General features: G+C 38.2%; 1 protein-coding gene across 4 annotated transcripts in view; it reads right to left on the reverse strand.

Annotated features, from left to right (window-relative positions):
- GAS2 (growth arrest specific 2) overlaps positions 1-22,419 on the reverse strand; it is a 151,705-nt gene extending 129,286 nt beyond the window's left edge. Inside the window, exons 1-3 of one of the 4 annotated variants that reach the window (XM_070365081.1) lie at positions 22,293-22,419; positions 13,685-13,849; positions 1,366-1,487 (exon numbers count right to left, since the gene is read on the reverse strand). In XM_070365081.1, the coding sequence (XP_070221182.1) occupies positions 1,366-1,487; positions 13,685-13,829 (267 nt within the window). In that variant the 5' untranslated portion in view covers positions 13,830-13,849; positions 22,293-22,419. Of the gene's footprint in view, positions 1-1,365; positions 1,488-13,684; positions 13,850-20,323; positions 20,434-21,931; positions 22,269-22,292 lie in introns of those variants that run through there. The other 3 variants (XM_070365080.1, XM_070365082.1, XM_005891268.2) reach the window with 3 other exon arrangements.
- Between the last annotated feature and the right edge of the window lie 1,502 nt (positions 22,420-23,921).

The following is a 23,921-nucleotide window of genomic DNA, read 5'->3' on the forward strand; positions in this document are numbered from 1 at the left end:
ACAGAAGTAGAGACCAATTACGTTATCATGGAAGCCACAGAGAAAAATAGGTGTCCTAACAGTTGTAACATCAAATTTGTATTTTCATAAGCAATTTCTTCATGTCTAAGCTATGCACAGAGAACCAAAATGAAAGAGCACTTGTCTTGGAAAGAGGCCCACTATGCCAAGTTCTTGCTCCATCATTTACTAGCAGGGTGATCTTTCACAAATCATCTAATCTGCATTTAAATGCAGAAAAATGAACTCAGTGGTTCCCAAACTTTGCTGCACGTCAGAATCACCTGCAGAGTTGTTTAGATACCCCAGCCCACAGGTCCCTCTCCATATGGATTAAATTGGGATGTTCAGGTAAAGGAGCCAGGCCCCATAGTTTTTAAGGATCTTCAGGTGATTCCTTGGCCCAGCAAGGTTTGGGAGCCACTGAACTAACACTTTCACAGAGCTGATTTTAAGATGGAAAAAAAAAAAAAATGGAGGGGCTTTGTATATTATGTAATACTTTACAGAGTGATATAAAAAACTAAAGAAAAATTTATCCCCAAACTAACTACAGTGCTATAAAAAGAAATATATTAATTCAGGGAGCTTGATCTTTGGTTTAGATTTTTAGTTCAGTAATCATAAAGAAACTTTACATAATCAGCTTTTCTTTTTCTTTTGCCAGAGTTGCAGAAAGTTTTTTTTCTTTTTCTTTTAAGCTGTCTTAATATTATTTTAACCTCATTTTTTCTTACCCCTTTTCCTTCTCTATATAAAATTAAGAAAAGTTTCATCTACATTGTTCCCTTCAAAAATATCTAACACCACACTTTTATTATGTGTTTATAATAGCTAGGGAAAGTATTAAAACAATGTGCAAAAAAGAAATCTGAACAGTCAGAAAGAAAATAACTTGTCCATAGTTACTTAGTTCAATCTACTGCTTACTTAAAAAGAGCAAAAAAATTACATATTCCAGGTATTTTGTTCCAATATACAGCCATAATAATTCTATTTGGAAACAAAGACCTATTCAGGATGTCTTTCTTAGCTAGATTTTGTTCATTGCCTGATGACATATTATTTCTCTGCTATATTTTAAATCAATATATCAGATTCAACCAGTTTTTATACAGTATTTGTTTCCTATTAATGCCAATTTCCATAACCTTCTATTTAATTAAACTTAACCAAAAGGATCATCTGTAATTAGAGTACAAATAACACGGTACCTAATTAGAAAGCACTCTCCATGTTTTGTTGTTAATAGAGGAATTAATGCATCCATTCACAACAAAATCCTCCAATTAAACTCAATTTGTAAGCTATCGCAAATGCAGTCCGCCATCTGACAGTGAGTGATTTTGCCTTGGGATCTTTTACCTTGGTGGGCTTGGTAGTGTCCATGCTCTCTTTGAATTTCTCCTGCACAGTTTCTGCAAGTTGACAGAGCAAGGCACCATTATCCAACTTCTCCATAAAAGTCTCTGCTGTAATTTCCTTCCCTGCAATAACAAAAAGAAGTCTTATAAAAGCACAGTCATTCCCCAACCCAAACGTGACATTCATGCCAACATATTTGATGCAGTTTTAATCACCAAAATTCCATTTACTGCTGAGTTACATATCTGGGATAAGAGATCACTGAAAAAAAAAATGGCTTCTTTGGAATTTTGTTTTCCTTTGGTCTCAATTTGATCTCTTTATGAGCCCAATTCTTTTATCTCCTCATATCTAGGAGAGGAAAGTGAAGTCACTCAGTTGTGTCCAACTCTTTGTGACTCCGTGGACCGTAGCCTATCAGGCTCCTCCATCCATGGGATTCTTCAGGCAAGAATACTGGAGTGGGTTGCCATTTCCTTCTCCAGGGGATCTTCCCAACCCAAGGAACGAACCCATGTCTCCCTCATTGCAGGCAGATTATTTACCCTCTGAGCCACCAGGGAAAACCGCTCATATCTAGAAAAACACTGAAATCCTTCACAGTGGCCACTGTTTCTCATGACTAGCAAAAAGTTTCATGAGACTAGCAGAAACCTTCTGGAAAAATATGTACTTGATTGCATGTATTTCCCTTTCACCAAAATCACATATGTACTGACCTTTCCTCCCTGCCTCTTCAGAGCAGTCTCTCAGAGCTATCTGAGGTGCTGTCTTCTCGGCTGCAGTCCTCATTTTGCCCCATTTAAACTTAACTCACAACTCTCACTTTGTCCATTTTTTTAAGTCGACACAATAATACAGGTAAAGTTAATGCAAGTAATAAACTCTCTATAAGAAATCACTATCCCTCTAACCATTCCTCCCCTTTCTGACCCAGTGCCTAAAGTATGGAATTATCAAGTTCATATCCCTGCTTTTTTGCCTTTCCTCATAAACATCCATAGCTTCAATTACCAGTCTTATGAACATAATTCACAGTTATCCATCTCTGACATTTCAATGGGTAAAAGTTATTTTCCTTCTCTTTTACATGCTCCCAAAGTATATTTTCTTTCTTCTGTTTTTCTTTCACTTTGTAAAAGCCTTATGGGGATATGATTCACATATCTTACAACTCACACATTCAAAGTACATGCTAAGTCATTTCAGTCGTGTCCAACTCTGTGCGACCCCATGGACGGCAGCCCACCAGGCTTCCCCGTCCCTGGGATTCTCCAGGCAAGAACACTGGAGTGGGCTGCCATTTCCTTCTCCAATGCATGAAAGTGAAAAGTGCAAGTGAAGTCGCTCAGTCGTGTCCGACTCTTAGCGACCCCATGGACTGCAGCCCACCAGGCTCCTCCGTCCATGGGATTTTCCAAGCAAGAGTACTGGAGTGGGGTGCCATTGCCTTCTCCGTCAAAGTACATAATTCAATGAATTTGAATATATTCACAGAATTGTACAATTATCATCACAGTCAATGTTAGTACATTTTTGTCAACCCCCCAAAGAAACTGTATTCTTTATCTCTCCTGATTGCTTCATCCCCTCAGCTCTATAAAACCATTAATCTCTTCCTTAAATGTTCCTCAAAACTCCCTTCCCAAAGCGCTTTCCTTTTCCTAGTTTTGTAATTCTCAGAATACAAGTTTCCTTCTGTTTCTAGAACCATAATCTTAATAAAAAATTTATAATCTGATACCTAAACTCTATCAAGAGCAATGACTAGTCTTCAAGTCCTCAACTTCTGTCTCCAGAACATACAATCACCACCAAAGTTGATATTGCTAAACACAATCCTCACTGAGTCAATCTTCATCTTTGTGGCATAGTCCCTTATCTTCTCTTCTACCTAAAAGATAAAACATATACACTGTGATCCAGTATACTAAGTCTTCTCATATGTTGCTAGTCTACCTTTCTATTTGAACTGCCTTATACCTCGCTCCTGGTCTGCACCCTGCCTTCCCAGGTCCATTAGCAGACCTTGCCATTTCCACTCTGGTGCCTTTGTTCTAGGCATGGCCTCTGCCTGCAACACCCCCTTATCTTTTATCTGCCTAGCCAAATTCTACTTTTAATCAGAAATACAGAGAGATTCTCTGAGCACACAATTGATTGCCTTTCTATATGTTCATACTTATGAGTATCATTCAGTCTGACACTCATCAAACTTCCTTTATGGCTGATATGCTTTGCATAAAGTTCCTGTCATCATCAGTACATTAAAAACCTTTAGAGGTATATATATCCTAGAGAGGTAAGCAGAATGTTACTTACATAGAATGTACCTAGTAAATTTGTTCAGTGGGCATGTGAATTAACAAATGAAGAAACAAACTCTTGTAAAACTCTGAGAAAATGTTGGGTATTATTTTTGTGAAGAGTAGTTAAGGCATTTGCATCAGTTCTAATGAGGTGGATGAAACTGGAGCCTATTATACAGAGTGAAGTAAGCCAGAAGGAAAAACACCAATACAGTATAATAACGCATATATATGGAATTTAGAAAGATGGTAACAATAACCCTGTGTACGAGACAGCAAAAGAGACACTGATGTATAGAACAATCTTATGGACTCTATGGGAGAGGGAGAGGGTGGGAAGATTTGGGAGAATGGCATTGAAACATGTAAAATATCATGTATGAAACGAGATGCCAGTCCAGGTTCGATGCACGATACTGGATGCTTGGGGCTAGTGCACTGGGACAACCCAGAGGGATGGTATGGGGAGGGAGGAGGGAGGAGGATTCAGGGTGGGGAACACATGTATACCTGTGGCGGATTCATTTTGATATTTGGCAAAACTAATACAAGTATATAAAGTTCAAAAATAAAATAAAATTAAAAAAAAAAGAAGTTAAGGCAAAAAAATAAAAAGGAGGTATTTTAAAGTTTTACACAGAGAGTCATAGGATTACATTTTATCTTGAGAAAAATGTATGTAGTTCAATTCTGCAAACACTTAAATATAAACCAACTGGAACAAGAGATAAACTACTGGCTTAAAGTTAAACTCACAATATCTAATTCATTTGGTCTTTAAGAAACATCTGTTTTAAATGATTTTTTTTATAGTTTGGGGGGGAAGGGCAGGTGAAAGAGGAAAAAGAATTACTTTTTTTATGTTCTTTTTTCCCTACTGGATAGTTCACATTTTAGCCCTCAGTTAGGATAATGATTTCTGCAGGTGGCAAAACATCAGTAGCTCTAAGTACTCACCACAGAGATAGTCTATACAGAACTATTACTACTTCAAAATTGTATGCAGTTCAACTCAATTCAGGAATTAAAGTAGCAGTCTCAAGATACAAAAAGCCAGCGTAACAGAATTTTTATTATATATTCACCATAATGGATTGCATTTTCTAACAATAATAAGAAAGTTATTTTACAAACAAGCATAAAAAATAAATATTAGAAATATTTTTTTAATATGTCAAGGTAAAGAAGGTAAAATTTACCTAAACTTAAAGATTCTATTATAATGTTAAGTGACAAGGGTACGTAAATTTAAAAGAACTTCTAAGTCATAAAAAGAAAAATGACATTCATTAAAAAGTCATTAGCAATTTACCAAAAGGTATGACTTTTATTTTTTCTGAATTATACCTGAAAAAATTTTTGTTATCCTGCTTTTCATGAATATTTGAGGAATTTTACATTGAACATCTGTACCTAATGAAAAATATATTAGGTGCCAGCTTTCAATTCTGTATATTTTATAGCTCCAAAAGGTGGGACTTTTTCTTTTGGCTAAAGCAGACACTATTACATACTTCATGGCTGAAATGTATGACTCAAATGAAGGAAAAGTGCAAGCAGAGAATTTTTTTAAACCTTCACATATAACATATTTTCCATCCAACAATTAAGAATCATAAAATATATACTTTAAATATAGTGTATAATTTTAAGAAATCAACTATAATCCTTATATGGGATGATATATTATCATACTTTCTGCATTAATATTACCAAAAATATATTAAAAACAGAATATAAAGTTGATTGAATTTAATCACAACAAATCCAACAGAATAGACTACGAATTACTAATTACAATTTCTCAAGGGAACTCTATACAAAGGTAAATCTCTGTCACGCAGAACCAGATCTTTAATATAAATTGTGTAGCTGGCTTGAGACATTAGATGATGCATGCTAGAAATAGTAGGATTCTAGTATCGTAGACTTATTTCTTCCCCAATCCTATCTTTCCTTTTTTTTTTTTTTTTGCATAATTAGGGAAAGAAGGGGTAATGAATAGATACAATTAAATGATGGTGGCGTACCAGCCCACACTGGGTTGTCTATATTATTGGCTTGAAGGTTAACCCAAAATAGCCAAGTCTAGAAGAAATATGTTTACTTTCTGGGTTCATAATTCTGGACTTTGATCTTCACACCATCAGTTCAGTCATGACCAGTGCCAGTAGACAGAGATCAGGGAGGTTGGTTAAATATTGTGATCAGTCACTTCCTCTTAAAATATGAGGGCACAATGATATGAGATAATCATCTACTGAAATATTTTGTCAGGTAAGTAAAATCAGCACACATACTTGTACATACAAGTGTATTTCTCCCAGAAATGTGTGCTAGCCATCATTTCCATAAAGATTATCACCTTTATCTTTTATTTGGCTAGGAAATAATGTTTTCCTCCTAGTAAGTTAGCAGTTTCCTAAAATATGACAGTATCTAATAATGATATTTAACATTTGAGTTCTCACTATATGTCAAGCACTTTACATGAATTCATGTTTTTAATCTCACAAAACCGCAGGGCGTTTATATTGTATCCATTTTACAGATGATGAAATTGATGTATTTAGATTAAATAACTTGCTTAAGCTCACACAGTGAATCTGGCTCTTTAACCCAAAAAGTCTAGTTATAGAGTCTACGTTCTTAACCACCATGCTTGGTTAGTGTTAGCTAAATATACAAATGACTATTTCCTATAATAGTGCATTCAATGCAGTTGTCTTTTTCTTTGTAGAAAACTTCACAGAATCTTTCTCTCTAGAAACTCCCTCAGAAAAAAATCAAGACAGAATGGGGCTGAAGATAGTGGTGCCGAGAAATGAACAGCAGTCCACCTTTCAGACTGGTGAATGATGGAGAATACCATTTAGGCATGCTCTGATATGGAAGGGCTTTTTATGTGGCACTAGTGGTAAAGAACCCACTGGCCACTGCAGGGCGGACATGAGAGATGCAGGTTCCATCTCGAGTTGGGTAGATCCCCTGGAGTAGGAAATAGCAACCCTGCAGTATTCTTGACTAGAGAATGCTATGGACAGAGAAGCCTGATAGGCTACAGTTCACAGGCTCACAAAGAGTCGGACATGACTGAAGCAACTTAACACAAACACACGAGTGCCCTGATACGTAGCCTAATTCACTGCACAAGAAAACCTGTATATTTTATCTTAAGGGTGATCCAGATATGATCAAATTCTACTCCAGTCTCCACTGCACCTCTCAATCATGGTCTACTTATCCAATTAGAGAACTCAAAGCAACTTGTCTGCTATCAACTCAAATTAGTGTCTTGAGACTGAAATGTAAAGGTTGTAAGATAGGAAATGATGGATTATACCCAGAAACCCCAGATCAGCACCTGCTCCACACAGATTCAGAGTCTACCCCTCATTTGTATCAAGAAAAGACAGAGTCGCTTCCACTGGAAAAGTTGGGTGAAAAGAATTAGGGAGTAACTGCTCTGAAAGGTGTCAACTTGTGAACATAAACTTGATTCTTTAAACTTCTGAACTAGCATAAGATACCACCTTTCCTAAGGAATTTTTATTGACTACATCAAGAATATGAGCTCTCTGCAGGATAAGTACTTAGTAAAATGGTTTTACGAAAAAAGAAAAGAGAGCTGTTCCTACCTTGTTAGACAGCAGCAACTCCACTAAATAGGTGCTTAACTTTTTAATGCTAAAAATGGGATTTTTAGAAATAACTGAAAAAATAAAAATATTAAAATAGGTTGGCCAAAAAGTTCATTCAGGTTTTTCCATAAGATGGTACAGAAAAACACAAACAAACTTGTTGGCCAACCCAATATATCGATCACAGTAAGCATATAACAACTGAATTTTCTTTTATGTGCATCTAGGAAAGTCTAAGAAAGGGGAAATCACTCTAACATCAACTGTCATAATGCATTTCTAATTATAAGTAAAATCAATTTAGCTTAGCTTGATTTGTCATATACCTTTTGATTTACTCAAAGTCCCTGCATATATCCAAACATATACACCTATACTCTAACAAATTAAAATCCTTAAGAACAATATCAATTTCTGTGATGTTTAACACCTACAAATCTTTTTTCAAAAGTATACTCCCATGTGATTCATGTGGTGTTATTAATAATTGAAGATAAAGGTAGACCATCATTTTCAAATGATTAAAGAAATACAAATGAAATAAACAATTTGAGAACTTTTATGTTAGTATATGGAGAAGGCAATGGCAACCCACTCCAGCACTCTTGCCTGGAAAACCCCAGGGATGGCGGAGCCTGGTAGGCTGCTGTCTATGGGGTCGCACAGAGTTGGACATGACTGAAGAGACATAGCAGCAGCAGCAGCATGTTGCTATATTTATTTCAAAGTTAAGTCAACAACAGTCTTCAGGAGACCATCAACAATGATGTGTGCGTGCATGCTCAGTCACTTCAGTTATGTCCTATTCACAGCCCGCCAGGCTCCTCTGTCCACGGGATTTTCTGGCAGGAATACTGGAGTGGGTCGCCATGCCCTCCTCAAGGGCATCTTCCCCACCCAGGGATCAAACCCGTGCCTCCTGCGTCTCCTGCATTGCAGGCAGATTCTTTACCACTGAGTCACCAGGGAAGCCTAAGCCCCAAAATCATGAAATACATAGAATGTGTCTCATCTATTTAAATGATAAGTAGTTGCTATAATCTGGGACTATTAATTTAATAACATACTGCTTACTCAAAGTGACAAGTCTTTCCCCAAGGTTTATTTGTATAATCATTTGACGTTCAAATATGTCTGAAGGACATAATTAACAAATCATGAACAAAAATAACAAAAACAGAAAGCCTAAAATAAAGTCAAATGTGTATATTTAATATATAGCAAGGGATAATGGTCAGATAAATGTTTAAGAGGCAAGATTCTTTTGCTTCAGGTTTATTTTGCTGTCTTTTCTAAATATTGGTCATAAAACTCCACAGTGCCAGCTATTAGAAACCATACTTGGACTACAAAGATATAGGAGCAGTCAGTAAATATCACCTGGTGATTTTCTCATGAATCAGACTGGTATGCTACCCTATAAACAAATCCTAACTATTATGACAATTTATTCACCTTCATTATTTATCATAAGACATGTTTATATCATAATATAAAATTTTTAGTCTGCCATTGCTATATGTGCGTGCTTAGTTCTGTCTGACTCTTTGCTACCCCATGGACTGTAGCCCACTAGGCCCCTCTCTTCATGAAATTTTCCAGGCAAGAATACTAGAGTGGGTTGCCATTTCCTGCTCCAGCGGATCTTCCCAACCCAGGGATCAAACCTGTGTCTCCTGCATTGGCAGGCAGATTCTTTTACCACTGCACCACCAGGGAAGTCCAAATTTTAGTCTAAAAATTAGCTATTGCAAATTTGCTATTGTTACTTTACGGCGTAAATTTTAATATTGGTCTATGAATCAGTGAGGGGAAGGCAATGGCACCCCACTCCAGTACTCTTGCCTGGGAAATCCCATGGACAGAGGGGCCTGGTAGGCTGCAGTCCATGGGGTCGCTAAGAGTCGAACACAACTAAGCGACTTCACTTACACTTTCCACTTTCATGCATTGGAGAAGGAAATGGCAACCCACTCCAGTGTTCTTGCCTGGAGAATCCCAGGGACAGACGAGCCTGGTGGGCTTCCGTCTATGGGGTCGCACAGAGTCGGACACGACTGAAGCGACTTAGCAGCAGCAGCAGCATGAATCAGTGAAACAACTTTCTTCTCTATCAAATAATTTTTATCCACCCAAAAACCTGAATGCAAAATGAGTGTTCTTTAAGAAGTTCCATCTTTTAATGGACACTTGATACGTAGGAACAAAAAATATGAATTCAGAATATCATTAATATTTATTGAAATACATAGAAGAAAAAAAGTTACAGTTTAGTCAAGTATTACTAAAAAGAAAGAAGAAATTTTTCTACAAGTAAGGTCCAAACTACAATGGTAAAATCTTATTAAAAGCTTTAATTTAGTATGCGAATTTCTACCTCACCAAAAAATTCAAATGCTTTATTGGGAGATCGGATGAATTTTGAAACTACTTTCAACCTTCTGTCTCTAGGCTTCAACCAACTATCCCTAACCTTCAAGAAGATAAAAATTAAAAATTGAAAGAAGGTTGTATAATAAAGTTTGCAAATATTTCTGGGGTGACAAAATGACTAGCAAAAATTATCTTAAAATTTGCTTTAATGGCTCCCTTCTAAAATATATGAATGTTAATTGTATCTATCATGTGTAATAAAAATATATCATAGCCATGTATTTTTCTCCCTTCCTTATTATCACCATTCTAGAACATAATGTATTTTATTACCTCTGAATGCTTTATCATTTTAAATAATCTCAAGCTATTGGTCTACTTTCCAGGTTACCATGAGGATATTTACTTAAAATTTATTATTTTCTACTCTTATAAATTCAAGTTAACAGAAGGTGGTACTTGGAGATTAAGATTTTTTTTTTCTGAGAAAATTTCACAAGCTATTGGTTGCATTTGTGTTACCAACAATTAATATTGAAAACATTAGCCTTCTTATTCTTTAAAAGAATGATTATTCATTTATGTAAATTGGTTTCTCCTTGTTTGTGCCTATTGATGATTTTAAACTGGGTCTTAAGAGATGGATTTCTTGGAAACTTAGACTTTTGGAACTGGAATGGACATTAGAGATCGTCTGCTCCAATCCCTTCATTTTATGGTTGGGGACACTGAGCCCAGAAAAGATAGCTGAGTGACTTTGGGCAAGTTTCCTACCCAGTGCCAGAGCCAGAACCAGAAGCCAGGTCTCCTGACTCCCAGTCAGAAGCCAGGTCTCCTGACTTTTAGTCCAAGGATATTTCCATTACACATACACTGACTCTCTATTCTTCGAGGCTGTCTTGGGCTGCTCACACTGATCAAGCTACTTTGTAAACGATCACATTCACCAAATAAAATGCTTCTGATGAAAAATCATGGGACTTTGAAACATACCTGTGTAATCAGGCTATACTCTAATTAATCATGATTTCTCCCTGCCTAGAACATTTCAGGGACTCCTCATAGATCGTGCAATAAATTATAAGCTCCTCAACCTGGTCTTCAAAGCAGCACATGCTCTAGGTCCAACAAATCTCATATATCTCCCTGCCCCTCTCCTTTAATCTATGCTGTTGACACAAGCTTTCACTCTGTTCTTACAATACACCAAACTCCTTCCTATCCAACACATACCTTTCTCTCTATCCAGGCTCTTTCCCATGATTTGTCTGCTTAGCTATTAATTATTCTTTAGATCTCAGTTTCCAATATGTGAAGCAAAAGTCACTCAGTCATGTCTGACTCTTTGCAACTCCCTGGATTGTAGCCTGCCAGGCTCCCCTGTCCATGGGTGTGGGTAGCCATTCCCTTCTGCAGTGGGTAGCCATTCCCTTCTCCAGGGGATCTTCCAACCCAGGGATTGAACTCAGGTCTCTGGCATTGCAGGCAGATTCTTTACTGTCTAAGCCAACAGGGAAGGCCCTTAAAAAGGATTTCCCCCAAGCCCTTGTTTATTTGCCTCACTCCCACCTCCTTGTTTTCACATTCTTATTACAATCTATATCTTATACAGTTTATAGCAAATCCAATTAATTATTCATTGTCACTTATTTAATATTAATTTCATATTCAATCTACTCCAAGCTCTATAAGAACAGAGAATCTGCCTATTCCTAATCACCACTCCACCCTCTAGTACTCAGAAGACTGTGCTGCAATACAATAAACACAAAAGCTAGTATTTGCCATAGTTAGCTGATTACTGTATGTCAGACCTTGTTCTAAAATGGATGATCTCAGTTGACTCTACAACAATCCTCCTGAGGTTGGTACTAGTTCAGTTCAGTTCAGTCGCTCAGTCGTGTCCAACTCTTTGCGACCCCATGAATCGCAGCACGCCAGGCCTCCCTGTCCATCACCAACTCCCAAAGTTCACTCAGACTCACATCCATCGAGTCGGTGATGCCATTCAGCCATCTCATCCTCTGTCACCCCCTTCTCCTCCTGCCCCCAATCCCTCCCAGCATCAGAGTCTTTTCCGATACTAGTATTACACTTATTTAACAGATGACAAAACCCAAGCACATTCAGATACTTACCTGATATCACAAAGCTAGCAAGTGATGGAAATGAGATTTGAATTCAAGCATTCTGATTCCAGAGTCCATTTTATTCAAATAATACATTATGCTGCTGCATACTCAAATATTTGTTGAATAAATAAATAAACTTACTCACCAAATCAAATTAATTGTATCACTAGACTGAATAAATGGAATACCACCACCACACATAGAGTTTATGTCAGGCGCTATTCTAAGCAGTGTACATATTTTAATTATTTAATCTCACTGCAACCCTACTCTCATTACCACTTCATAAATGAGGAAACTGAAGCACAGAGATTAAATAACTTGCCCAAGATTGCAATGCTAGTAATTGGCAGATCTGGGGTTCAAACACATGCAGTTTATGCCAAGTCTGTGCCTTACTGTATACACTGCCATGCTTGTGAGAGCCCATATCTGAAAACAGCTTGAAGTCAATAAAATGCTAATAAAACAATAATCAGTGAACACACAAAAGAGGGAGGAAACCCATCTGTTTAAGTTAAACTGAGTTCCTCTGTATAATGGAGATAAATGCTTTTCCCTTGAATAAATGAAAGATGGCCCTTCCTTCTGGTGGATATAGTTCCATAGCACAGTGAAGGTTATTTCTGAGGCGTGATGGACGTTAAGGATGCCTTCTACATTTCTCCTCTCACCCCTTAATTAGGCTTCCTCACAAAAGATACCACCTGCATTTATATATGTGGTAGCTCTGGTTAGATGACATAAAACTGTTGAAAACGTGAAGAAAAAGGAAACTCTAGGATAAAGGCTTAAAAAATGAAAAGCAACATAAAAATCCAGGGCCATGGTGAGCAAAAACAAAAATCTTGCTAAAGTGTGCTCAAACCTCACAAAACCTTGTTAAATTTCAGATCCGCAGGGCGCTCTTCTCTTCAACTCTTTCATTTCAGTGGCTAAAAAGTGAGAACAACATTTACCTTGAAGGAATCCTTTCAATAATAAGATCATGTTGGTGAAATCTTTTCTGTGAATGATAAAGCACCATGCAAATCCTATGTATATTCAATATTCAAATCTTATATTTTATGAACTCTATAAGGATCCTTTTTTCAGGGCTTAAATCAATTTTGTCCTCTGTGAAAAATTACTAGTGAAATAGTATTGTTTTATATGATGATCCTTTAACTGTATGATTCTACTTTGCACATGGTTGAAATTATATTCTATGACTATGCCAGCACAGTAGAAACAAAACAAACAAAAAAAAAGAGGCAGCCTTAGCAGGAAGCAATATTTTTCTCAAAGACAGTCCTTTTGGAAAAGTATTTAAAAATAAAAGTGCAATGAAAAGAAAAATTTTAGGTCAAGGTTGGATGACTCCAGTCAGCTCATTTGGACAAAGGAGAGGAGTCATTGTTCCAGAGTCTGGGTTTTCAGCAGTTTTAGAGAGTTGGACATGACTTAGCGACTAAACAACAGAAGATGTATTATAAAATGAGAGCAAAGAAACCAAGTTTTAGAAGCCAGATTTCACAGACTGTGGCTCTTGTGCAGTGTCGAAAGAATAGGCCAAACTGGCCAGTTGCATGAAAGAAAAGTAAAAATAAATCAGATCAGCAAGCGTGTAGGTAAAATAAGCAATTTGACCACATAGTTCCACAATCCAATACATTATATTGGAATAACTAAGCACAGTTAATGTAAGAGACATTGGGAAATTCATTTAAATTTTCCACATGCTTCAGGTATCCCAGATGCGAAATGAAACTGATAAAAGTTTTTCCTTCTAAGGTGCTGTCACATGCTTAGGAGAAGGATATTACAGGAGCAGGGGGAATAAACTTGTTATCTTTGCTGACAAAACGAGGTCTTATAACCTTACCTAACAGATTGGTTAACCACAAGGCCAGATCTTCTTTCATCGGCAGCAAATTAGCTTCATGTCTGCTGGCCAGCCACTGGCTATACTGATGCATATCAGAAAGGCCAGGTCCACTGCGTACCTTTGGGCTCAGAGCAGTGCACATTATTTATCCACTTGTAATACCTGTTTTGGAAACAAAAGAGCAATTGCTTTTTATACAGACTTCTCTTGTTAAAACCTTGCTAAAAATGGCACAGTAAGGAACAGGATCTGCAGACTTTTGGATGACAAGTCAGGTTATTAATTATTAACCCCCAGGAAACAACCGTTTGCTCTATCAGTACTGGCCCTTGTCAGTTTTGACCAACTATTTGGTCAGAAACAGCAGCAATCAAAGGTCAAATAGAAAAATCAAACAGTAAGCTCTATGCTTGTAGAAAACATCACATCTGGAAAAAAGTCAGTTTTGAAAGCAAGAAATTCCATTAAAATTTTGGTATCCAAATTGTAAACCTCCATTGTTTGGGTTAATTTTTGAAGCCATAAATTTCCACAGAATTTTAGGACTGAATACTAGCAATGACAGTATTTAGAAAATTTCTTATCGACATATGATCACTACTCTTCAAACTATTACCTATGAGATTAAGCATAGCACTTGGTTCTTTACAGATGGCCAAGTGATCATGTACTTACACTTTAAAAGAGTTGGGTGGGACACAGGAGAGCTTGCACTTTTTAAAAATTTTTAAATTGAAGAATAATTGCTTTACAGTGCTGTGTTAATTTCTGCGGCAAAAACAACATGAATCTGCTATAAGTATGCATATATAGTTAATGGAAACAAAACCCAAAGAGGAACGGTGACTCAACCAAAATCATAGGGTTAGATCATGGCAGAGTCAGCTTTGAACTTGGGTCTTCATACTGTAAGACCATTACTGTTTTCAGAATGACACATTTTATAATAGTGTCATCAAGTACCCATATTATAATTCAGGAATTACACCTTAATTCTAATAACTATCATCACAGGTTTTCTTTTGTCTTACTTTGTACCTTCCCACTTCATAAGTTTTGCATACCAGGGTTTATTTGTAATCATCTTTAGCATAAAAGTAATTACATATATCTACACAACAAGAAATAAATCACTCACCTATGAGTAACACAGTCCTCAAAGTGGGTTGCAGGGGGAAAAAAATGTATGAATATATAGTTGGCCTCGAATGTAACACTACATTCACTTTTTGCATTATTTATACGACCTAAGACTGTAGATATAATAATGGGGCAGTAAAGTAATAAACTCATAAGTTTAACTATGTGTTTAACTCCATTCTATATGCAAATAGTGCCTATAAAATAACCAAATGTATTATGACTGAATAAAAGGAAAATGTTTGCAACTGGCAAAAAGTAAGATTTATATGCTATAATAGGGTTTTCAGCTATATTTATTACTAATGGTACTTTAAGTTTACTGGTATAAGTTGTATATAGCCTTGTTGGTTTTAAAATTTGAAACCTTACATAGCATTCTTTTCCAATTAATCTCAAACGCTTCTCAGCCTAGGTTAATTTTTGTCTTTTAAAGACAGCTTTAAAAAAAAATTAGACATTGGTATTCACAAAAATGTAAAATGTGATGGTCTTCCAAACATTTTGCTGCAAATACCTAAAAAGTGCCATCAGTATATAATTTAAAAGCACAATTTCATTTCCAAACAAATTATGCTTTGATTTCTTTTTTTGCACAAAAAGAATTACTATAAATTTTCTTTGAAAATATCTTCTGTAAATCTCTAAAGTGGTAACTAGTGAAAATGTGCAATATTTTATCACCCCTTGCCCTATTCTATTAAATTGTCATTACAGGTGCCAGGATATTGCAATTGTCTATTTTCTTTTGCCATTTATCATGAGATTATTCATATAAAGTCCTAAAAGTTTTCTCCAAAACCTGTGACTAAACCAGAAGCCTAAAATATTTTTGCCCTGGTTCTTTAAAAAATAGGTCCAATACCAGTAAAACAAAACACCTCCCAGTAGGTGTTTAGGATCCCTACAAGCTAAGCTAGCCTCAGAAACAAGCATTTTAATAATACATTTAAGCCCGTGATTCATACATTTAAATAACTAATTGAAATCTTAAAAGGGTTACCTCTAAAATGCCTTTCTTCTCAAGACACAATCTCTCCCACTACTCTCCTGAAAGTGAGAAGTGGGAGTTCAGTAACTTTACCTACATGCTATTATGGGCTCTGCAACTTCCATTGAAGCATCAGAGTCCTATTCTGCTTTGTAAAAGCAAGAAGACACCTCAAATTCTTAAGCTCATTGTCCAGCAGAGAATTCATCAAGGGATAGTTTACAGTAAGCCTAATGGCATGTAACAGTTTCAATGAGCCAGAGGGACACAATCTGTCCCCTCAATACTTCTAAACAGTGAAGGTTTATTTTCCTTGACAGTGGCACATTTATTTCTCATGCAGTCTGTCCCATATTTTGCCAGAAATGTAATTCAAACTATCTTTTAATATTTACAGGTGATTATTAAGTCAAAACAATAATTCAGCAATGCTTGTTATACTGCTTTGTGTATAATCAAAATTATATTTAAAAAATGAAAAGAAAAAAAAACAGAATCATATTTTCCCAGGTGACAAAGGTGGAGAAAAGTTTAGTGGGCAATTGGCATATGATAGAAGTTAAACGATTAAACATATGCCAAATATGTAGAAATCTAAAGTCACTCATAGATAGGGACTCTTGTTTAAGGAACTCTTCTTGTTTAAGTCCCTTTTGAAAAAAACTTAGGATTTTCATCCAAATTCTTCTGATCCTTTTTTCACATTTTAAAACACCGTCAAACTTGGCTTGACTCTACGGTTTAGCTGTGAGTCACTACTTGGTGGTCTTGGATTTAAATGAGGCTGAGATATGAACAGGAAAGATGGGCATGGGCCCAACTAGCAGGACCAAAATTTGGACTGTGAAAGAATTACCCATGGTGAAGCAGTTTCCAAATGAAAGGATTAAATTGGGGTGAGCAAAGGTCAAATAAATTTAAATTATCCAGATAAAAAGATCACTACAGGATTATAAATGTTTTATAATTTTCAACAAATGTTTAATCCATCTGAATGAGTTGAATTAGCTCACAAAGAACAGATTACAAGGGAAATGTCACTTCTGATCTTTTGAATATATTCAAAAGTATGTGAAAACCACTAGAGATGCCAAGGGGTAGCTTTTAAAGATAGGAAATGAAATGATGAACAATACACTGACTTGAAAAAAAAATAGGTTTTGAAGAAAGAAAAAACTTTCTTCTAGAACATATCTAAATACTGGAAGATGTTACTGTTAAAATTTCTATAATCTAAATATTTTAAAACTTGATAAGTAACTTTGGTAATACAAAGCAAAATCTATGCTTTGAAAAAAAGGAGTAAGGATTCAAAAGCTTCTTCTATGGCTTCTCCAAACTTTATGGGTCTATTGAAAATGGATAAATCAACCCTCAGGATTCGGAATTCAGAAAAATAAAACTTAAAGGGAAAAACATGCAGAAATTTAATACAAAATTCTTCAAAGAATGTGTGTGTGTGTATTTTTTTTCTTTCTTTCCATAGACGTGATTCTGGAATAATCATTATGAATATGATGAGACTTGAACTAGCCCAGGGGGAAGAAGAAAAAATTAATGACTCCGTAAGTAAAATATCACATGTTTGAAGACTTGGTTTAGTCTGTTGTTTCAGAATCCCAGCTGAAGACATCAGTTTTGACTCTGAAGAAAAGTTACCTAGACTTTTTTGCCACCTAGAGGTGTTCTTTGATTATAATCAAAATGGTTTCTGATCTATCTCTAGTCTTTGTTGATGTTATTTTAAAAAATCACATTATTGCATGGAAAATAAATTGGAAAGAAAGAAAAATAAGAACAAAGTGAAACACATACCCCTACTGTCTGATATTTAATTCTGTTAAGAAGCCTTATTAATAGAATATTAGAGCTGGAATCAGAAGTTCTGAAGTCAAATACTAGCTGTACCACCTTGCTATTTAGTAGTTGTTCTATTCTAGCCCTGTGACTTTTTCTCTTTGTACTTGAGTTCTCCAGTATGTACATTGGAGGCTAACACCTCACATATACTTGTGAAAATGAAATATTTGTGTCAGTATTTGGCATATATTTTATATTCAACAAATACTTGCTAAATTGAAATCATCACCATAGGAAAGATGCCAAAATAAAGCTTCCATTGACTTATTTTTGAAAGAAAAGAAATTTTGTAACAAAATAGGGATACTTTGTAGAACTCTAAATCACTAAGAAAAGACAAAGGATAAGGGGGAGAAATGAAAACTGATAAAAGTATTGATGAAGAATTCCTGGCAGTCCCAGTGGTTAGCACTCTGCACTTTCACTACTGAGGGGCGGGTTCAATCCCTGGTCAGGGAACTAAGATTTTGGAAAAGGAATGGTATAGCCAAAAAAAAAAGATAAAGTATTGGTGAAATAAAACCATAAATAATTGAAAATCCCAACTTTTCTTCATATTGAGAGGTATGAAGACCCCAAGATGATGAATGAAATGTTGAGCTCCAAGATGGGTAATTTACATGTGTTTTTGACAGCAAATTTTGGTAACATATTACACTTCACTTTAGCAGCAAAGACTGATAAGCCATTAAGATCGAGGAATGCCGTATCTTTTAAATTAAATGTGACAGATGTCACCTCCGCCAACACACACACACACAGATGCCTCACTGTGGCCATTTAAAACAGAGTGCTAATGAACCCACAGTCAAGGGTCCTATCACTAAAGGCCACCTTTGTTCTCATTTAGAGCATTGACCTCACTTTTATCTAGTCAGTTTTGTGTGCTATAGGAGTAAAGCATGAAGAAAACAAATTTAATAGGCCAATTTCTTTTAAAATGAAAGTTAAATAAATAAAAACACCTTAAGTCAAACACCCTTCAAAATTCCCAACGTAGAAAATGCTCTCTTTCAAGTTAGACTCAAAAAATTAACAACCAAGGATGGCTCTAGATGGCTCTTTCATCATTCTGAGTTCTTTACATCTATCGGATTCATTTTGGCTGACCAATAATAGCTCTACAAAGCTATATATTCTCAACCAATGTCAGGAATGCAAAATTTTACAGAGAATAAAAGTCCAAAATTTAACCAGGAAGGTAATTTTAGATCTTGTAAATGGACCTTTGCTTCTGGCTAAGGGGAGTGAGCAACTTGTCTGAAATTGAAAAGTGCCAAGCATAAAGGCAAAATGATACTAGTTACTACTTTTCCTAATTACGTAATGAAATCTTTAAACTCAAATGGGTCTTAGACTTACCAGCCAAATTCATGGTAATTAAAAGGGACTGTAGGCTTAAGATGTTTTGGCCGAAGTAACAAGTCTATTTAGTCACAGTCATTAAAGGTATCCTATCCAAGCCCTCCTGCTAGGATATGCTAACACTCAAAGAATGCTAACTCTCTTTCAGGAGTCCCTTTCTTACCGTTCAGCCCCATGATGATTTGCCTTGAACCAAATGATGGTACACCTGCAATAATAATTCCTTCTCAAATCATAACCAAAAAATTAAGACTGAGTGGGAATTAATTTCTTGTATTTTCTTGGCATAAAAGATATTTAAAGCTTTGCTGTTTTTTTAAATTCTACTAAACCATTCTTTCAAACAATTTAGCTCGTTCTTGGACTCCTACCAGATAAATTTCAGACTTTATTTGAATAGAAAGCCATCTGAAAGTCATTAATCAATTAGGATATTTAAGGACTTACATCCAAATTCATCTAAGTTGAACATTAATTCATAAAAAGATGTTGTTGTATGTGTACGTATGTGTGTGTGTGCACTGTTTGCAATAAAAAAAGATTTCTGTTTTCCATAACTATAATGTAGTTGAGAGTTAGCAGAGTTCTACATTCTGTTGAATATATATGTAGTCTCATGTAAGGGGAGAGCGTACGTAAAAACTCAACTGACTTGACTCTGAAAAGATTTAGGACAGAAACATTACACAAGCATCTTACTCTTTTTGCCAAGAGATATTTTCTACCTTTCTCCAGTTCTTTTCTCTAGTCAGAAAACACTGAGTGGAAAATCTTGATAGCTGTCTAGCAGAAATTAAAGGAAACAGCAGGATCTCTGTACCACCATATCAAAACCACAAAGATACCAAAATAACCTTACCATAGGCTCCAGTTTTAACTCCCCCTGCAAACAAATTTGTTAGAATCTCATTGTTTGACTTCAACCAAGGTAACTTTGGCCTTCCTAAAATTATGCATAACATACTTAAATAGAAGAGCTGACATTGTGCCATAACTGCAAGTTTAACTAAGATTTCCTACCAACATACTAGGAAACTCAGTGGCAATCACATAACTTTTTGTACCAGATTAAAGTGTGTCTTGTAAATTTATTTCCCAGCAAAGTACAGCCCACATCACAAAGTATGGTCGTTAGGGCTAAAATGAAGCACTAAACCCCAAGTTTAGCAGCACACAAGCTGAAATGCAAGCTTTCAGAGCCCACTCAGGGAGCGTATGCAAAGCCTGCAGTGTGCATTGCAAAGGCTGCCTGTCCCATGCCTCAGATGTCTGTCCCTTACCTTGTCTTAGGCACTGAGAACCAGGATGCCCATGTTGGAGAGGACCACCACAGTCACCACCTCCTCCTCCTCCACAGTTAGGGGGGAGCATTCCTTGAGAAGGAACTCATTGATCAATTTCAAAGCCAGGCTGGACAAACCAGATTCCAGCTGGAGTTAATCAGTGTCCACACTGCTAAGAGGCTGGGAGAGAAAGGCAGTGAGCAGATGGGATGGTTCTCAGCCTGGCCTCTGTGAATCTCAGGGGATAGGTGGGGAGGGAAGGTGGACTTCCTCTGCCTGGCTGGCACCTCCGACCTGTCTGAGCCTTTATTTAACACTAGGCAGCCTAATGGGTGTTCCTGTACACATGCAGATCTTATTTCCTGGGCAAAGATCTCCCAGAGTTGATCTGGCTTTGCTGGAGAGGGATCTTGGGGAGAGGAAGGAGATGACAAGAGAGATAGTAAAGTTTTGCAAACACTTGACTGTAAGAGGATGAAGATGCAGGGGCTGAGAGGATGAAGATGAAAAGGGTGGTAGGGAGGAAAAGCTTTGATTTCCAAAGAGTTTAATGGACAACCACTCCTCCTCCCTAACCCATAAGAAACCCATAAGGTTTCTACCATAACGTAGAAAACAGAATCTGTTAACCTCTGCTTTTGTTTCCTCTATAAGACAGTAGAAATGTCTGGGCTAGGCTGTGTGTGTGTGTGTGTGTAGTCGCTCAGTCGCGACTGACTCTTGGCGACCCCATGGACTGTAGCCCTCCAGGCTCCTCTGTCTATGAGGATTCTCCAGTCAAGAATACTGGAGTGGGTTGCCCTGCCCTCCTGCAAGGGATCTTCCCAACCCAGGGATCGAACCCACGTCTCCCGCATTGCAGGCCGATGCCTTGCCATCTGATCCCCCAGGAAAGTCCCTGGGCTAGGCTAATGGCAGTTTATTCGGCGTATAGAATTTAATCTTGCCAGGATAGTTAATGCTTCCAAAGCCAAGCTGGCTCTTCGGCTCCCCGAACAATTCCAGATTCCAAAACCTTGCTCTTTGGATCCAAAAATCTCCCCAAAGGAGGTTGATTCATAGGCTAACCTAGCGTTTGTTTATCCATGTAATAAAAGCTCAACTCTGTCAAATTCATCAATGGGACACAGCATCACCCCAAATCACGCGTGTCTCATTGTTTCCTCCCAACCCGTCCTCCCTCCCGGACTCAAGTAAAACACTCAGGATCAATCCACTAAGACCATCCCCCCTCCGCCCTCCTCTCCTCCATGACAGACAACGCTGAGCAAGCAGACAGGGACCCTTCTGCACGACTGCCTAAGTGTGCATTTACGATCGTGCTAATTAGAAGTCCCTACTTCGGTAGCTGGTTGGCTGAGCCGCCCCCAGCGGGGGCTTCTCTAGGCGGCGGTCGCTGGGACTCCTCCACAATAGGGATGAGGAACACATGGTTGCTTCCGGGGAGTCAGAGGGTCCCCCACCTCAGTGATCACCCACCCAGAGCCAGAGCCCGTCCCGCAGTCCGCAGCACGCCACCCTTCCCACCCGCGTCCCCGAGGTTATTTGCCAGGACGCCCCCACCGCCCCCGCCGTCCCCCGGGCTGGGATGCAGAGTGTGCGCACCGCGGCGGCAAGAGGGTGGCGGCGGCGGCGTCTGCGAGCGGGGCCCGCCCGCCTGCTCACCCCACGTCCGGAGCTGGGCTGCTGGCGGCGCTCAGCGGCGCCGGGGCTGCGGGCTGGGCTCGCGCGGCGTCTCGGGGCCAGCCCCCTCCCTGCGCGCGTGCTGCTGCAGCAGCTCTCCGCACCCAAGCAGCCCGGCGGCGGCGGCGGCGGCAGCTCCAGCCGCACGGCCCCTCTTCATACTTCTCTGATGGCTCCTCTCGGTGCTGTTTGGGAAAACGATTTTTACCCCCGCCCCGCTGCCAGAAACAGATTTCCTACATTTCATCAGTCCACGCAGACCGAGCGGAAGTCAAATGCTTACTTTTTCTGGTGGACAGCAAACGCAGTTGACACTGATTTACCCTTCAAACGGGGAGAGATTGTATTACAAGCCCTTGGCAGCAATTCCGAGGTTGGGGCCAAGCTCCAGCCCCCTCCAGGTCCCCCAAACACTAACCTAAGAGAGAAGGGGGCGGGAGAGGCGGGGGTGTGGGGGGGCGGGTGGAGATCATATTTAACTCAGGGTTTTTCACAGAGTCAATGGCTTTAGCACAATATTAAAATTGGGTGTTGGAAAAGTTTTGCTTTCCTGGCCAGTGATTTTTGCAGACTCGGAGACATGAGCTTTCCAGTAACTTCGGCCACTCTTCGTTCCAAATTGAAACAGTCTGATTTCTTACAATTCCCTTTAAATATCAGATTGTATAAGAGGCTGTTATTCATGGCGGCTGTTTTCGCTTTACACAAGGAAATACACTTCCACCTTTCCTTCTCTCAGTCTGGGCTCAGCATTACGTTGAATGTCATAGACAATTTTCTCCAACTGTTGTTTATTAGGGCACTATTCTGAGATGAAAAGTCTTCCTGTGAAGCAGACAGACAGACGTGCAACTGTCTGTCTCCTTCACCTCTAGTAGGCATGTGACCTCTTGAACTCAGGGTCCTAATTCCCTCCAGTTAGTTACTCCTTTCCATGGAATGTTGTTGAAAAGGATCACTTTTTGTTGTTGTTATTGTTCATCTGTTCATCAGTTTCACAAGCATCTCCATCCAAGGATGGTATGGCACAGGTATTCTAAACTTGTCTTGGATACCATGTTTAAAACGGTGAAGCTCAGCTGGTAAGGGATGTGCCTACAAATGCAGGAGACTCCTGTTTGATTGCTGGGTAGAGAAGATCTCCTGGAGAAGGGATAGGTTATCCACTCCAGTGTTCTTGGGCTTCCCTGGTGGCTCAGACAGTAAAGAATCTGCCTGCAATGCAGGAAACCTGGGTTCCATGCCTGGATTGGGAAGATCTCCCGGAGGAGGGCATGGCAACCCACTCCAGTATTCTTGCCTGGAGAACCCCCATGAATTCTACAGTCCATGGCTTCATAAAGAGTCTGACACAACTGAGCGACCAAGCACAATATACCACCACCCCACGCCAACCTCCCCAACACCTCACACACACAAAAGAAACTACCCGTGCGTAGACAACAGCCAAGTGATGTGGATAATTTTAAATATAATTGGAAAAATTCATTTTGCACTTATTATTGCTTTCATCTGGAAATGGTTATTTGCTCTAAAACATCTAGAAACTTAATCAGTTCTTTGGTTGTAGTAGCAGGGCAAATCATGAAGGGGAGAAAACAGATGGAAAAGTTTGGTGAAACTGAACTCTAAGCTTTTTATTTTAGTTCAATTGGGTATTGCAGTTAGCTCCATATTTCTCCTTGGGCTTCCCCATAAAAGGGTGGGGGGGAGCCATTCCTCATTTTAAGGAGAAATGGCATCATAAAAAGGCCTACCTTACTGCTTACATATGCCTCAATAACAACAAAACATACAGAATGGATTACTGATGAATTTGAGTAATCACTGTCAAAATAACATTTTTTTCAAAATTTAACCAGATAGATATGAGTGTTCCTAGAGCCCCAACAAAGAACTGTTAGTTTCTAAA

Source organism: Bos mutus, chromosome 29 (genome assembly GCF_027580195.1).
Source record: "Bos mutus isolate GX-2022 chromosome 29, NWIPB_WYAK_1.1, whole genome shotgun sequence".
In the NCBI taxonomy this organism is placed as follows: domain Eukaryota; kingdom Metazoa; phylum Chordata; class Mammalia; order Artiodactyla; family Bovidae; genus Bos; species Bos mutus.